The sequence below is a fragment of the Meles meles genome, chromosome 6 (assembly GCF_922984935.1).
Source record: "Meles meles chromosome 6, mMelMel3.1 paternal haplotype, whole genome shotgun sequence".
In the NCBI taxonomy this organism is placed as follows: domain Eukaryota; kingdom Metazoa; phylum Chordata; class Mammalia; order Carnivora; family Mustelidae; genus Meles; species Meles meles.
Genome location: NC_060071.1, coordinates 4,905,237 through 4,920,529, shown reverse-complemented (window position 1 = coordinate 4,920,529; position 15,293 = coordinate 4,905,237). Strand labels below are relative to the sequence as shown.

General features: G+C 53.3%; 1 protein-coding gene across 4 annotated transcripts in view; it reads left to right on the top strand.

Moving 5' to 3' along the window:
- The first annotated feature begins 4,554 nt into the window (after positions 1-4,554).
- SLC28A1 (solute carrier family 28 member 1) overlaps positions 4,555-15,293 on the top strand; it is a 45,746-nt gene continuing 35,007 nt past the window's right edge. For 3 of the 4 annotated variants that reach the window (XM_046009450.1, XM_046009449.1, XM_046009448.1), the window contains exons 1-5: positions 4,556-4,703; positions 5,447-5,558; positions 6,385-6,473; positions 7,674-7,765; positions 11,883-12,066. In XM_046009450.1, the coding sequence (XP_045865406.1) occupies positions 5,463-5,558; positions 6,385-6,473; positions 7,674-7,765; positions 11,883-12,066 (461 nt within the window). In that variant the 5' untranslated portion in view covers positions 4,556-4,703; positions 5,447-5,462. Of the gene's footprint in view, positions 4,704-5,446; positions 5,559-6,384; positions 6,474-7,673; positions 7,766-11,882; positions 12,067-15,293 lie in introns of all 4 variants that reach the window. The other variant, XM_046009451.1, reaches the window with a different exon arrangement.

The window sequence follows — 15,293 nt, the reverse complement described above, 5'->3', positions numbered from 1 at the left end:
CCCGGGGCCACTCACATGCTGCTCTTCTCCAAGGTGTGAGACCCTGGTGTCTCTCCCTTCCCACAAGGTGGGGTGGTTGACACAGATCTCTACCCTTGCCCCTGAAAACCATCTTGTCAACACTCATCCTGTGGGAGATAGTCAGCACGGCCTCCTGACCCACAAGGTGGCCAATGTTTAGCTTCTGGGATGGGCTCAGTTTCTCCACAAACCCCCATGGCCATGGAGTGAAGGGAATTGGATCCAGACTTTGGAATATGAAACTTGCTTCTACAGGAAGAGTGAAATGGAAAGGAAATGTTTCAGAATGAGTCATGGTGTGTGACTGGCAGGTGCTCACAGGAGGAACAGTTGGTACTAATCAGAGGAGAGGCAGAGGCGAGGCTGTGTCTTTTATCCCATGGCTCGATGTTATCGGTGGAACTCCACCTGGGTGGAGGGAAGCAAGCTACACCTGGAAAGTTCCAATGTCTAGATGTGACACTCAGAGGTGTTCATTTTTGTTCTAACAATTGTATGTAATTTGTGAAGCCCTACTGGTCAGTACTTTTCCTACAGACACTACTGGTCTATGGTAGATTCATTTTATTGGCTGCCCCCAGGAGGCATAAATTCCTCCTTGTGGAAACTTCTATAAAAATATCAGCCTTGGGGCTCCTGAGTGGCTCAAATCTGTTAAGCATCAGACTTTTGATTTTGGCTCAGGTCATGATCTCAGGGTCCTGGGATGGTCAGGCTCCATGCTCAGAGGGGTGTCTGCTAGTCCTTCGCTCTCCCTCTGCCTCCGCCCTACCCCTCAGTCTCTCGAAAACAAATAAATGCAAAATCTTTAAAAGAAAAAAACAAACAGGCTTTGTTCTAAAGCTCGGTGGGGTCCCATGAGACCACTTCTCTGACAGGGGACAGGAGGGAACAACGAAGGACTTGTTTTTGCCTATGTAATGAACCAGCTTCTCAACTGTGACTCAGTGGCAGCTCTGGGCCAGCAAGGCCATGGAGATCCTAATTAGTAGCACCCACGTCCCCTGTGGATGACTCGTGGAAAATGGTGTACCTCAGAGGGGGGTTATAGCCTTTGGCATAAAACCTATCAAAGCTAGAGACGACGTGAATTATGACCTATCTTGGTTTGTAGAACATCTTAACTTAACCCAACTGAAAAGAAAACGTCTCAGTCTCTCCTTGCTGACAGGAGGTGGTAGGGCACAGGGATAGAACAACAAGGGAAATGTTCAATGAAATGAACCATGAGGGAAATAGACTTCACAAAATAGCAACCAGTTCAATATTTAGAGATAGTGATCTCTTAACTGTTTAGGGAAACTTCCCCCTACGTGGGTGTGGGACCAGGTGTCCTTATTTGACCAGCTGACATAGATGAGCCCGAGTCATCCTTTCGTTCTCTTTCAGGTAATGGCCATTTGTGCCCATCTGTTCCCAATGAATGAGCAGGGGCGAGGGGTGGACTATATATCAGGGGACCCTTGGAGAGTCATGCCAAGCCAGCTAGGGTGGTGGTGGGCTGGGGCTGGGGAGGTGGCGGGGGGGAGGCTTTGGACTGCTTCCTTCCCTTGTGAACACCTAGACATGTGGTAGAGTTGCTAGGAAGAATGCCATGCTCTAAATCTTGGGAGAGTCCATTCCCCAAATTTATAAAATTTGTATGAGTTACATTTTTTATAATAGAGGATATAAAAGCCTAAACTGTTTCTTCTGCTTTTGTAGTTTGCCCTGTGTATCCAGAATTGGTATATGCCTTCGAGTTTAGAATATTTCTGCCACGGCTATAGGAAGCCCATCTCTCAGTGCCCCGAGGAGGACAGGAAACATTGTATGGGATCACCGGCTGTCCTTTCTGTCAACCGGCTGAGGAGCAAGAGACAAAAGCAGGTTTAGGAGAGAAGGAAGACAAGCTCCTGTTTATGGAATCTGACAGCGAAAGCCTCTCTTGTTGTGTACGGCCTGGACATGGGAAACCGTGCCACGAAAGGGCCTTGTCTGGGAAGAGCCGAGGAGGAGTGTGAGCACAGTCATGAGCCCAGAGTGACGAGACCAGGGAACACGCCTTCTGGGAACGTCTGCCTCTGACAGTTCCGAACAGCTCACTCACCAGCCCTACGAACGTTCTCTTTCTTCTCTCAGAGCCTGGCAAGGAGAAGGGTTGCTCTCCAGCTCAGGCCAAGAATTCCCCCGACACAGGAAGTGGCCCCAGGGAACGGATGCCAGAAACAGGTGTGTGGCTGCCTCTGACGAGTGGGATGGGAGAGGCAGAGTAGACTCTTCCGGGCAAATCCTTTCAAGTGCTGTTTTGTTTCGATTGGAAGGGAAAACACACACACATACACACACACACACGCACTGATACGGGAAAGTAGGTAGATAGAGACAGAGAGATATGGTCCTCGCCTCTGCCCTGGACCCAGTGTCCCCCACCCCAGCTCAGTCTCGGGCTTCCCTCCCCCTTTCTCGACCCCATGATGGGACAGACCTCGGAGAAGCAGGCATGCAGAGGGTCAGCTGAGGTCACTCAGCCAGAGGGTGGGGACAGCCAGGATCCCCAAGGTCCTCCAGCTCTGGGTCTTTCCCTGAGGATGTGGGAGCTGCTCACCCCAACCTATCCAGCCTCCCGACCCCCAGCCTGGGGCTCTTAGCTAAATTCCACCTAAAAGAGCATTTGACTTCTGGGATCCAGGATCACTTGAGGGGATCTGGGGTCACTCCTCCAGACTCTCTCAGCTTGGAGAAGGAGAGCAGTTCAAGGCATCCCCGAGATAGGGCCTGAGATAGTGGTGACGCCCGCCAGCCTGACGGCACCAGGCTCTCTGCCAAACACCTCCCCTGCGTTAGCTCCTTGAAGCCCCATCAATATTATTTCCGAGGTAGGTACTGTAACCCCCCTGGTTAACTTGAAAGAAACAAGTTAACTTTCAGTCTTCAGGCTTTAGCTCAGGGCTCAAACCATGACACACCGCCCGTGAAATCCATGTTTTAGATCAGGGCACACAAAATGTCAAGGGTTTAAGGTGCAGCATAGGGAATGTTTGGAAGCAAGCTTGGCTGCTGCTGGCTGAGCTGTACCCTGTGACTTTCCTCTGGGCGCCAAGAGAAACTAAGAGAGGGGGGGAGAGGCGAAGAGGGAGGAGGAAGGGAGAGGGGAGGGGAGGGGGAAGAGGCTAGAAGCAGGCAGAAACAGAGAAGCAGGGGCAGCCTCACCGGGACTTGACCAGGCCCTCTGCCAGGACGGCTCCAAGCCCACCCCTGGGGGGCCGCCCACAGAGACGGGCTTCCTTTAGGATAAGCAGGTGATGCCATGGACACTGAGTTTGCTATCAAGGCAACACAGGGGTCCCCAACAGAATGGGGCAGGGTGTGGATCTCTGCCCCAGATGGCAAGAAAGCTGGTGTAGTCTCAGCCTCCTTTGTAAAAGCAATAACATAAAGGAAAAGTCTGGAAAACAATCCCACAAACTCCAGGTTATCTTCAGGGGGCTCAGCTTCGAGGGGTCTTTAAGTGGCTGTTGTCTGTATATCTCTGCACGGTGTTCTGTGAAGCACGTGTAATGCTTTGGTAATCACAGCGACGGACAAAAAATGTTTTTAAAGACAATGGGCACCGCCCCCCCCCCCCATCCATCACCCTCTCCAAACATCTAGAACAACCGGTGTACGCAAGTAACCCTCCAGCCTGTGTTACCAGGAAATGTTTATACATCACATGGGGTTTTGTCCTGAGTGCATGTTATTAATTATTAAAGACATGTCGTCTTTAACTGTCAGAACAGTTTAATGTTTAGTTGGGGGACTGAAACATTAATGTGTCTGTCCCTTGACTTCCCACACTGTTGCTTAGGTATCGGCTAAAAAAAAAGAAGAAGAAGAAAGAAATGATTACATGGTATGTTAACTAACTGGAATTTAAATAAAAATTTGAAAAAAAAAAAAGAAAGAAAAAGAAACAAATTACTTTCATGAGCAAGAAAAAAAAAGGACAGAAAGAGAAAGAAAAAGAAAGGAAGAAAGGGAGGGAGGAGGAAAGGAGGAAAGAAGAAAGGTGGCCAAACCGTGTGATTTCATTCCGTCGTCCTGACGTTTTAGAGGCTTGGACACGAGCCTCCATCACTGTTTGTGACAGCAGCCTGCTTTCCATACCTTTGAGTGCGGGGGAAGAGCTTGCTGTCAGAGTCACTAACTCCGTGAGGAAGGGGGCCTGGGGAGATGCGAGACAAAAAGCAAACATGCATGATCCTCCAGCCTGGGTGACCTCGAGGGCTGGTGGAGAAGTGGGCCACAGGCTGGGTGGGGGCGAACGTAGAAGGAATGAGCATCGTGACAACAGGATTCCTGGAAGACGTGGGCCCGTGTGGGACCCGGGGAGAGTAGAGAGGAGGGCGTCTCAGAGAAGGAAGGCAGATGAAGTTCAAAAGCAGGAGCCCAGCAGGCCAGGCCCAGAGTGGGACCCAGTGGCTCTGTGTCCCTTCTCCCTGAGAGCAGTTGGGGTCCCTGCCCTGGCCACCGCCCCAGGCTGGAGAGGGCACCGGACGGAGCTAGGTGGGAGGCCCAACTTCCTGGGCTCTGGACTCTGCCCGGGAATCTGCACTGAAAAGAGAAGACGGGCCGAAGTGCAAGCAGGTCAAAGTCATCTTGTCCCCGTGGAAATACACGCTCCTGTCCAAGCCCGAAAGTAACGCGTTCACCACAAATACGTGAGTAGGACGGGGGTCCTGCGCGTCTCTGTGTGGCTGTGCGTCTGTGTGTGTGCGCTGGTAGCTAGGTACTCCTGGGCTCTGCCGGTGTGTGTGCTTGCACACGTCTCCTTGCTCGCATGGGCACCCTTGTGTATGTGCTCCTCACCGTGTGAGCTAACCAGGCCGGGGTTTGGATCGAGTAGGGTGCTCCCCAAGGGTTAGGGTTAGTGGAGAGAGATGGGGTCTTAACTCAGGCTCTTATTCAGATGAGTTAAGCCCATGAACTTCAGCAAAAAAGGACTATGTTGGCTCTCAGAATTGAAAAGTCCAGTGGTAGGGCTGGTTTCAGGTCTGGTTGGATCCAGGGCCTGGAAGAGTCTGGGATATTATTTTTCCAGCTTTCAGGGGTGGGACAGTATAATATGGTACAGCTATCCCTTAGTGACAATGGCTTTAACCTGCTGTGGGAGTGATGAAAGCTAGAGCCTCTTTTACAGAATCCCTTCCTTGACCTCCCCGTGAGATTGACAGAATTTGCAAGGGCTTGGGCCCCATGGGCTCAGAAGTGAGTGCAGGAAGGGGTGCCTTCCTCTGTGGCCCCCCAGGCACAAGGAGGGTTGAGCTCTGGGATGATCAAAGCAGCACCAGGCGTCTACTCCCCATTTCCATCCCTCTCCCATCCTCTGCCCTTCTCCAGGCCCCCTCCCTGGGTCCTGCCTCACCTTCTGCTTTCAGCTTTGGGCCCTGACTTTGTCTTTCAGCTGGAACGTCTGACACATGGAAGACAAGACACCAAAACCAAGAGAGTCCATCTCGCTCACATCTGTGGCTAATGGTCTGGAGAACATGGGGGCTGAGTTCTTGGAAAGCCTGGTCTGTCTCCTTCCCCTTCCCTATTTTGGCTCCCTTGTGAGAGGGCCCTTTGCTCACCATCTTCCTTCACCCCCCTACCTCTTTGCTTGAAAACTTAGGGAATGCCCCCAATGTGTTGGCCTCCTCCACACAGAGCAGCCCCTTTATTTCGCTCATTAACCCCGGGTTGTGCCCCTGCGGTGTGCCGGGACTACCTGTCCTGGTTGGAAGGGACGTGGGAGCTGTGATCTAAGAAACACGGAAAGACCATGATCAGAGGTGGGGTGGAGGTGGAGCTCTTTTGAGGCCACAGCCTTTAGGAAGCTGGCCATCTTGTCCTCGCTCCGGAATGGCCAAGTCAAAGGCCCACCCCCCAGAACTCTGGAGCTAAATATGACACCCTTCCCCCCACACCATTCCCAACACATGCCCCTGCCCCTTCAGCACAACGTGCAGCCCGAGGGTGTTCCTTTCACACTGTCCCCTGCAAGAAGAGCCCCTCTGCCCCCCAAAACACAACTCTGCAGACAAACGGAGGGCAGATGGCGTCCTGGGGCCATGCCATGAGTTGGCCCCGTCTGTGGCTTCCCCAACCGGCTGCCACTGAACTTCTAGGGTCCCTCCTGCGTGCAGACTATGGGCTCCCTGAGGGCAGGATGTGTCTGGCAATGAGTCCAGCACACAGTAGGCACTCAATGTGTGCTTTGCAGAATTTAATGAAGTTGTCCTCTAATGACTTCCTGTGTGAAAGCCCCCCACCCTAGCCCCCTCCTGAGGTGCCCATGGGCACGCAGGTACCAGCCAGGGTCTCTCTCTGCTCTCACTGGTCCCTTTCTGATGGCTTTAGGAGGAAGGCCGGACCCCTGGCGACGTATCAAGCCCTGTAGAGGGTGGGGACAGCTGGACCGATGCCCACCCGGAGCACTTCTCAGGCTGGTAGGTGGTCTCCAGGAGGGACCTTGGCCTGGGGCAGAGGTCACTGTGGGGAGTGGGGACAGGAACCTGGCCTGCTGACAATAGGGAGGGGCTCCCAGAACCTTTGTCACAGAAAGGAGCAAACGTGCTTTAACCAACCAATGAGCATTGTGGGCAGGGGTGACCCCGGCCAGGAGCTCCCAGCCTGCCTTGAAGTGGCTGGAACGAGATCCCTGCAGGGACCTCAGTATATCCTGTGGGGCTGCTCTGACTGAAGCTGGCTGGGAGCCCCGAACCAGCCTGACCCACCTCTAACCTCTCCACCTACCTGCTACCCCATTTAGTCTCTGGGGCATCCTGGGAACCTCGAGGCTTGGTTTGAAACCCCCTGAACTGGTCTGGCCCCCTCATTTCCTATGGGGTAATTGAAGCCCTGAGAGAAGAGAGACCGGGCCTGGTCACACAGGTAGCAAGTTGGAGCCTAGAACTCGGTCTCTGGGTGCCCAGGCTCGCAGGGGTCCCCACCCGCCAGACCCTGAGCTGAGGAGAGCGGGAGGAGGAGGGTGGTGGAGGGGAAAGGCTGCTTCCCTTAGGAGGCCAGAGGTGGGGACAGGGACAGGAGGGGCGTCCCTAAAACAGCAGCTGGTGGCTGAAGTGGGCACCTCCTCCATGCCCAGCCTGTTGGGCCCCAGAGGCCATCCCAGGGCCCGCCTTTCCTCCCGGGATGGACAGGCGGCCCGGTGACTGGTGACAGCCAAGAGCTGGCATTCGCACTGGGCCAGGAAGGCGGGTGCTGGGGGGCACTGCGGGCACGGAGTGGCCTTCACAGGCTGCACCGGGCTGCGACTCAGGTGGTGAGTCTCCCGTCCCCGGGAAGAATGCGGAGCTGGCAGCCCCCACCCGACCCCGGGCTCCGCAGACAGGTGGGCATGGGAGGGGCGGGCAGCGCGCGCCGTCCTGGTTTGCGCATGTCTGCGGCGGCCGGTTCCGCCTTAGCATCCGGGTCCCTTCCCTCCCGCGTCCGAGGGCCGCGTTCTCCGGCAGGCGGCCTGGCCGCTCCGGGCCATTCCTCAGCTGGCTCTGGGGTCCTGTGACGTCGAGGCCGGCGCCCCGCTTGGCCCACGCCTCCACCTCGCTGGGCATGTGCCTGAGTGGCTTCTGCCCGAGGTGTTGACAGGAGGGGTCTGGGGCCCCTGGCGGACCCTGCCGGTCCCCCCGCAGGAGGAGCCTGTCGCCAGCCCTGAGGGCCCGACGCTTCTGCAGGGAGCACGCGCCGCTCTGGCGATGGATCTGCACGGGCCTGCTCTGTGCCGGTGAGCCTGGGGCCCCGCCGCACCTGGGAGACAGCCACGAGCCCCCGCACCCACCCCCAGGGCACCCACTTCTCCAGTAATTCACCACCACTCAGGGCCGGCTCCGGGCCAGAAGCTGGGAGAGCAGAAGGAAGCCAGATCCGGTCTTGTCCCCAAGGTCCTCTCTGCTCAGACAGGGAGAGGGCAGCTAATATTTCCCCATGCAGCCAGCCAGCTAGGAACACCAAGGAGGGACGGGAGTGATCAGGGAGGACTTCCAGGAGGCGGTGACATTCAGGCCTCAGCAGCCGAACAGGAGCCAGCCAGGCGAAGCAGCCCGACGACAAGGGGTGAGGAAGCACTCCATGCAGGAACCCCAAGAGCAGAGGTGAAGCCCAGCATGGTGCGGGCAGGCTGCTCGGGGACCTGAATGTTACCCCAGAGCCAGAGAGCGCTACTGAGAGATTGAACAGGCAGGCGTTGGGGCGGGATCCACACTGTGGAAGCCTGGGAGAGGGAGGCAGGGAGGCCGAGGAGGTGGTGAGGGCGGCAGTCCACGGGTGGGAAGACAGAGTGTAGGGGACGGGGAGGCCCTCGGGAAACTACTTCTGCAGCAAACCTGGGAGCCCAGCGAATGTGCAGGGTGAAGGACGCCCTGGAATCCGGGGCGCCTTGGGGTTCTACTCAGGCAATCGGGTGCATGATGGGGCCTCCACAGCCAGGGAGCACGGGAGTAGGCAGCTTTGGCAGGAGGAGAGATGGCCAGTTTGGGGCAGGGTGCTGAAGGCACCACAGCCAGGACTTGGAGGAAGGGAGGGGGTCCCCAGGGATGCCTGGAGAATGAATTGAGAAGCGGGTCAGTGACGGCAGTCTGGGGACCAGCCGCCCAGAAGACATTGGCAGAGGAGGGGGCAGAGCGAGCCTGGGGGGGTGTGGGGATGGGGGCGGGGGCGGGAGGGGTGGTCAGGAGAGGTGAAGGGCTCCTCTGCAGAAAGTGGGGCTGTGGAACAGGGACGGGGCAGTGGCCGGGGGATTTAGTGCCAAGCAGGTCACTCGGGGGCTGCGGAGGGAGCGGGGCTGGATGGGAGCGAATGGGAGGTGACGCAGTGGGGACGGCAAGTACAGACGTCTTTCCGGAGGGATTCTTTACGAGGACAGGTGGGAATAGTGTGACAGTGTCAGGGAAGGTGTGTGTTGGAGACAACAGACACTTGGACCGTGTTTGTGAGCTGAGGTGGGGGGAGGGGGCATAGAAAGAAGGGGAAGGACGAGGAGAGAGATGGCAGGTGGAGGGCAGCCCCCTAGACCTAGGGGAGGAGGCCAAGGGGCCCACATGGAGGGGCAGGTCACCTCGTCCTGCAGGTAGGAAGCGGAGAGGGTGTGGGTGTGGAGGCAGAGACCCCAACAGGGGGCCAGGCAGAGACCCCAACAGGGGGCCAGGCAGGGAGAGGATGCAGAGGACCATGCATGCAAGGGCCGGGGTCTCCATGTTGAAAGTGAAAGCAGGGCTGTCTGCTGAGATGGGCTGGTTCATGGCCCCTCGAAGCTTCCTTCTAGAGATGCCTGAGACAGTGAAGTCTTCTTTCGGCACGATCTGAGCCCGACCTCTGTGCCCGCTTGCTTCCACCCGCCCTCAGACTCATACTGGCTTCTGCTGAAGAAATGATTGAAGCGGGAGCACCTGGTGGGTCAGCCGGTTAAGCGTCCAGCTCTTGATTGAGGCTCCGACCCTGATCTCAGGGTCCAGAGCTCGAGACCCTCCCTGCTCAGCAGGGCATCTGCTTGAGCCTCTCTCCCTCTGCCCTACCCCTCCTTGAATAAAAAAAAAATTCTTTTTAAAAGGAAAGAAATGATTGAGGAGGATCATAAAAATGACCTGTTTCACCCTCTCTCGCCTGTGTCGTAGCTGTCAGTCAGTAAATGATCCTTTACAATGCCCGTTCTCGATTTTCTCCATGTTTGTGGTCTTGCTTTCCTCCTGCTGTTCGATAACTTTACCGAATCGTGTCTTTTCTGGTGAGGCCCTTTGCATACTTTCTGGGTGTAGGTGTGGCGGAGCAAGGAAGCTTATGTTCTGTCTCCATATGTCTGAGCTGTTGGGGTCCTCCCCTCACGTGGGCTCTCTCCATGGGTGTGAAGATAGCCCTGGCTGCTGACCCACAGAAGGCCTCGGGGTCCCCAGTCTCAGAAGAAGTCCCTGTTTCTGGCCAGGTCTCCAGAGGTCTTTGCATTGCGTGCCCCTCCCTGGGCTCCCACCGCTAATGTGGGCTGGACATCATTGGACCACACGGGCTCAGAGTGAGAGCAGACGCGTCCTGTCCCCAGAGGGGTTTACAGACCCTAGAAGAACACAAATAATTCCGAAGACACATCTCTCCATGCCCTGTCCGGGGGACTGGTCCACATTGCCCCCTCTCGCACAGTGCGCCAGTCCTCCCCACCCTCTCATAGACAGACAGACCTAGGTAGGAATTGAAGCTCAGTTTCCTGCAGGTGTGAGTCACCCTGCTTTGCTGGCCTCAGGTGCCGCGTCTCTAACTGGGGATCAGCACAGACCTGGCTGCGGGTGTTAGAGGCTGTGAGGTGCTGAGCATGGCCCCCTCCTGCCCCAGCTGCCCTCCCTCAACCTCCCAGGGCCTGTGTCCCAGCCCTGCCCTGCAGAGCCACACCAGCGTGCCCCCCTGTGACACCTGTGTAGGTCAGAGGCTCAGGCCACAAACCTCGGGGTGAGGGGAAGGGAGCCGGCTTTCTTAGAACTCGACTCCTGTTCCGTTTCAGTTTCATCATCCCAGCTGAGTGATAGGAACTTAATTTCTGTCAATGTGGACTATCTCTTCACCCCTTTCTCCAGGGGTCCCCCAGGTCCTGACAGGCTCAGCTAATCTGTCCAACTAGTCTGCCTTCTAGCTAGTCTGCCCTCTGGCTAGTTTGCCCTCTGCCTAGTCCGCCCTCCAGCTAGTCTGTCCTCTGGCTAGTCTGTTCTCCAACTAGTCTGCCCAAAGGCTAGTCAGCCTTCCAGCTAGTCTATCCTCCAGCCACTGTCCTCAGCTGGTCTTTCTTCCAGCTAGTCTGCCCTCGGTCTAGTCTGCCCTCTGGCTAATCTGTCCTCGGCTTGTCTGCCCTCCATCTAGTCTGTCCTCTGGCTGGTCTCTCCTCCAGCTAGTCTGTCCTCTGGCTAGTCTGTCCTCCAACTAGTTTGCCCTCCAGCTAGTCTGTCCCCAGCTAGTCTGTCCTCCAACTAGTCTGTCCTCTGGCTAGTCTGTCCCCCAGCTAGTCTGTCCTCCGGCTAGTCTGTCCCCAGCTAGTCTGTCCTCCAACTAGTCTGTCCTCTGGCTAGTCTGTCCCCAGCTAGTCTGTCATCCGGCTAGTCTGTCCCCCAGCTAGTCTGTCCTCCGGCTAGTCTGTCCCCCAGCTAGTCTGTCCTCCAGCTAGTCTGTCCCCCAGCTAGTCTGTCCTCCGGCTAGTCTGTCCCCCAGCTAGTCTGTCCTCCAACTACTATCCTTTAACTAGTCTGGTGGCAGAGGGAGTAGGGTAGGACTTACACTTACTCACACTCCACATTTTTACCCCATGGAAGAACTGTAAGTCCTTTCGATTCTTCAGGGGCCCTGGCTTCTGAAATCCATAAGGCAGGGGGAGAAGTTTTTCCCTCTGCTACCCACTGCCACATTCCTTTCTCGAGGCAGACCACAGATTGACTTAGCGACTCGAAGAGGAGAGGAGCAAGCAGGGAGAAGGAAATTCTAGGAAGAAAATGGTCCGTATTTTCAGAGTAGGATCCTGGCACACACGAGTGAACTCCTCCCTGGAGTGCCTGACTTGTCTATCTCCGCTTGCCGTGGAACCTCGTGTGGTCTGGGACAGAGCAGGCCCTTGGAGCCGCCTCCTTACATACCCGCGTCCCTCGCAGCCAGTCAGCAGGTTCATGGTGTGCAAAGCCCCTCCACACGGCTTCCTCAGTGACTCCAGACCAACCCTCCAGCACAGCAGAGATGACTGTCCCCAACTCCAGATGAGGCAGCTGAGGCTCAGAGATCCTCTGTGCTCTGGGTGGGACAAGGTGGACCTGGGGGGTGGGGCGGCCGGCCCGTGTCATTGTCATCGACCCCTCTCTGTTTCATTCCCCCGCTGCTCCCAGCGTTTGCTGCCTTCCTGCTGATTGCCAGCCTCCTGGATTTCCAGAGGGCCCTGGCCCTGTTCATCCTCACCTGTGTGGGGCTCACTTTCCTCGCCCACGGCCTGCTGAAGAGACTGCTGGGGCCCCCGCTGCTGAGGTGCGTGGAGCCTCTGGGACATGACCGCCTGGGCCTCTGGTTTGAGAGGTGAGTGAGCTCACAGCCCCAGGCGGGGCGGGCGGGCCGTGGCCGAGGCCTCTGGGTCACCGCCGGCCTGGGTGAGGAGGGCCTCAGTGCTTGCCCCACCTGGATGTTCCTGGGCAATGGAGCACGCACCACTCTGCTTGCCTCCCGGGAGCTCTAGTGAACCCCCAGGGGATTCTCCTGCAGCCTGCCGTGTTCCTGGACAACAGTCTGAGATCCCCTGGTTTTCAAACTGGGTTCCTTAGAGCTATGGAAACCTTGGAGGTGCCGCATAGGGTGGGAGAGATTGGAGGGGAGAACATCAGACCCCCCCCAAATCTCCGTTTCAACCAGGAAGCTCTATTTTATCTGTTTTGTAAACTGAGGTTTGCAAAAAATAAAAGCAAAAATTAAAAACTAGCTGGAAAAAAGGTTTGCATGGCTTAAAAAAAAATCTGAAGCCCCCCAGTCCATTTTGGGGGTTTGCGTGGCTTAAAAAAAAATCTGAAGCCCCCAGTCCATTTCAGAACTCCATTTTGTTGATAAAGAAACTGGTGCCCGGGGTGCCTGGGTGGCTCAGTTGGTGAAGTGACCGCCTTCGGCTCTGGTCGTGATCCCGGAGTCCCAGGATCGAGTTCCGCATCCGGCTCCCAGCTCCGTGGGGAGTCTGATTCTCCCTCTGACCTTCTCCCCTCTCATACACTCTCCTACTCTCTGTCTCTCAAATAAATAAATAAAATCTTTTTTAAAAAATCCTCTTAAAAAAAAAAAGAAAACAAGGATGTCCAGTGACTAAACGAGGGCGGTACCACAGCAAAATGATTTGAGCTGGCCTCTATGGATGAGCACATGGTTTTCATCTTATTTATAAGTAAATGTATAATAAATAATAATAATTATTCATAATCATAATTTATCATTATTTTAAATGAATTAAAATTAAAAATTAATGAATTACATAAATTGAATAGAATTTTAAAAATTTATAATTTATAATAATTAAAATAAATTTATAAATGGATTCTTTTTTTACAGTTGGACTTTTATTAAACTAGTGCAGTATTAGCTTTGAGTAGATTGTGTTATGCTAAAGACACACATTGTAATCCCTGGAGCAGCTAAAAAAAAATTGGAAAAACACAAAAGGGTGTCACTTGAATAGTAATAAAAAATTAAATAGTTTAATTTTTACCATTATTACTAGTAATATTACTAATAATATTTACTATTATTACTATTATTACTGTGTAAGAGGATTTATTTTTACAGTCACCTTAATTGTGACAAATCATTGATACTGGTTATCTATTTGAGGTGTTGATATAAAGTTTTCTTTAAAAAATACATGCAGGGGCGCCTGGGTGGCTCAGTGGGTTGAGCCTCTGCCTTCAGCTCAGGTCATGATCTCAGGGTCCTGGGATCAAGTCCTGCATCGGGCTCTCTGCTCAGTGGGGAGCCTGCTTCCCCCTTTCTCTCTGCCTGCCTCTCTGCCTACTTGTGATCTCTCTCTCTATCAAATAAATAAATAAAATCTTCTTTAAAAAAATTTTTAAAAAAATACATGCAAATTAATTAGACATTATGAAAAGTAAAAGCCTTTTTATTCAAAGGACGCCATCAGGAGAGTAAAAGGACAACCCACAGAAAGGGATAAAATATTTGCAAATTAGGTATCTGATAAAAGACTTATATCTAGAATTATAACTCAACAATTAAAAGACAACCCAACTGAAGAATGGAAAAAGGATTTGAATAGACATTTCTCCAAAGATATACAAATAGCCAGTGAGCACATGAAAACGTGCTTATCATCAGCTATCAACAAAATGCAAATCAAAACTACATGAGATACCACTTCACATCTACTGGGATGATAACAAAAAGACAGATGGTGACAAGTGTTGACCCAGTTATGGAAGCCCTGAACCCCTCACCCACTGCTGGTAGAAATGGGAAATGGCAGCTGCTTTAGAAAACATTAGTTCCAGGGGCACCAGAGTGGCTTAGTCAGTTAGGTGTCTGCCTTTGACTCAGGTCCTGATCCTGGGGTCCTGGGATTGAGCCCCATGTCAGGCTCTCTACTCAGCGGAGAGTCTGCTCCTCCCTCTCCCTGTGCCCTACCCCCTGTGCATGTGTGCTCTTTCTCCCCGCCAAAATAAAATCTTTAAAAAAAAAAAAAAAGAGGGGCGCCTGGGTGGCTCAGTGGGTTAAAGCCTCTGCCTTTGGCTCAGGTCATGATCCCAAAGTCCTGGGATCGAGCCCCACGTTGGACTCTCTGCTCAGCAGGGAGACTGCTTCCCTTCCTCTCTCTCTGCCTGCCTCTCTGCCTACTTGTGATCTCTCTCTGTCAAATAAATAAATAAAAATCTTTAAAAAAAAAAAAAAGAAAGAGAACAGTTCCTCAAAATATTATGCATGGAGTTATATCGTAACTGGAGTTACCATACGTAACAATTCCACTCCTAGGTATATACCTGACAATTGAAAACAAATGTCTATTCAAAAACTTGTACACTTGGGGCGCCTGGATGGCTCAGTGGGTTAAAGCCTCTGCCTTTGACTCAGGTCATGATCTCAGGGTCCTGGGATCGAGCCCCGCGTAGGGTTCTCTGCTCAGCAGGGAGCCTGCTTCCTCCTCTCTCTCTCTGCCTGCCTCTCTGCCTACTTGTGATCTCTGTCTGTCAAATAAAAAAAAAAAACTTGTACACAGATGTTTATAGCGACATTATAATAGCCCAAAGGTGGAAACAAACCAGGCGTCCATCAACTGTCCAACTAGTCCACCCTCCAGCTAGTCTGCCCTCCAGCTAGTCCGCCATGCATTCCAATATGTATATCCATATAATGGAATATTATTTGGCCACAGAAAGGGAAGCTGCCTGCAGTAATAATGACGAAGCTTGAAAACATTATGCCAAGTGAAAGAAACTGGTCACAAAGAACCATTTATATGAAGTGTCCGGATTAGAAAATCTATAGAGACAGAGAGTAGATTAGTGATCGACTAAGGTTGGGGGAACGGACGGAAGGATTGGGGGTGATGGCTAGAGGTGCTAGGTTATTCTTTGGGCTGATGAAAATATTCTAAAATTGATTATAGTGATGATCACACAACTCGGAGTATACTGAGGGCCATTATATTATATAATTTATTTATTTTTTTTAAAGATTTTATTTATTTATTTGACAGAAAGAGACAGGGAGAGAGCACAAGCAGGGTGAGTGGCAGGCAGAGGGAGAAGGAGAAGCAG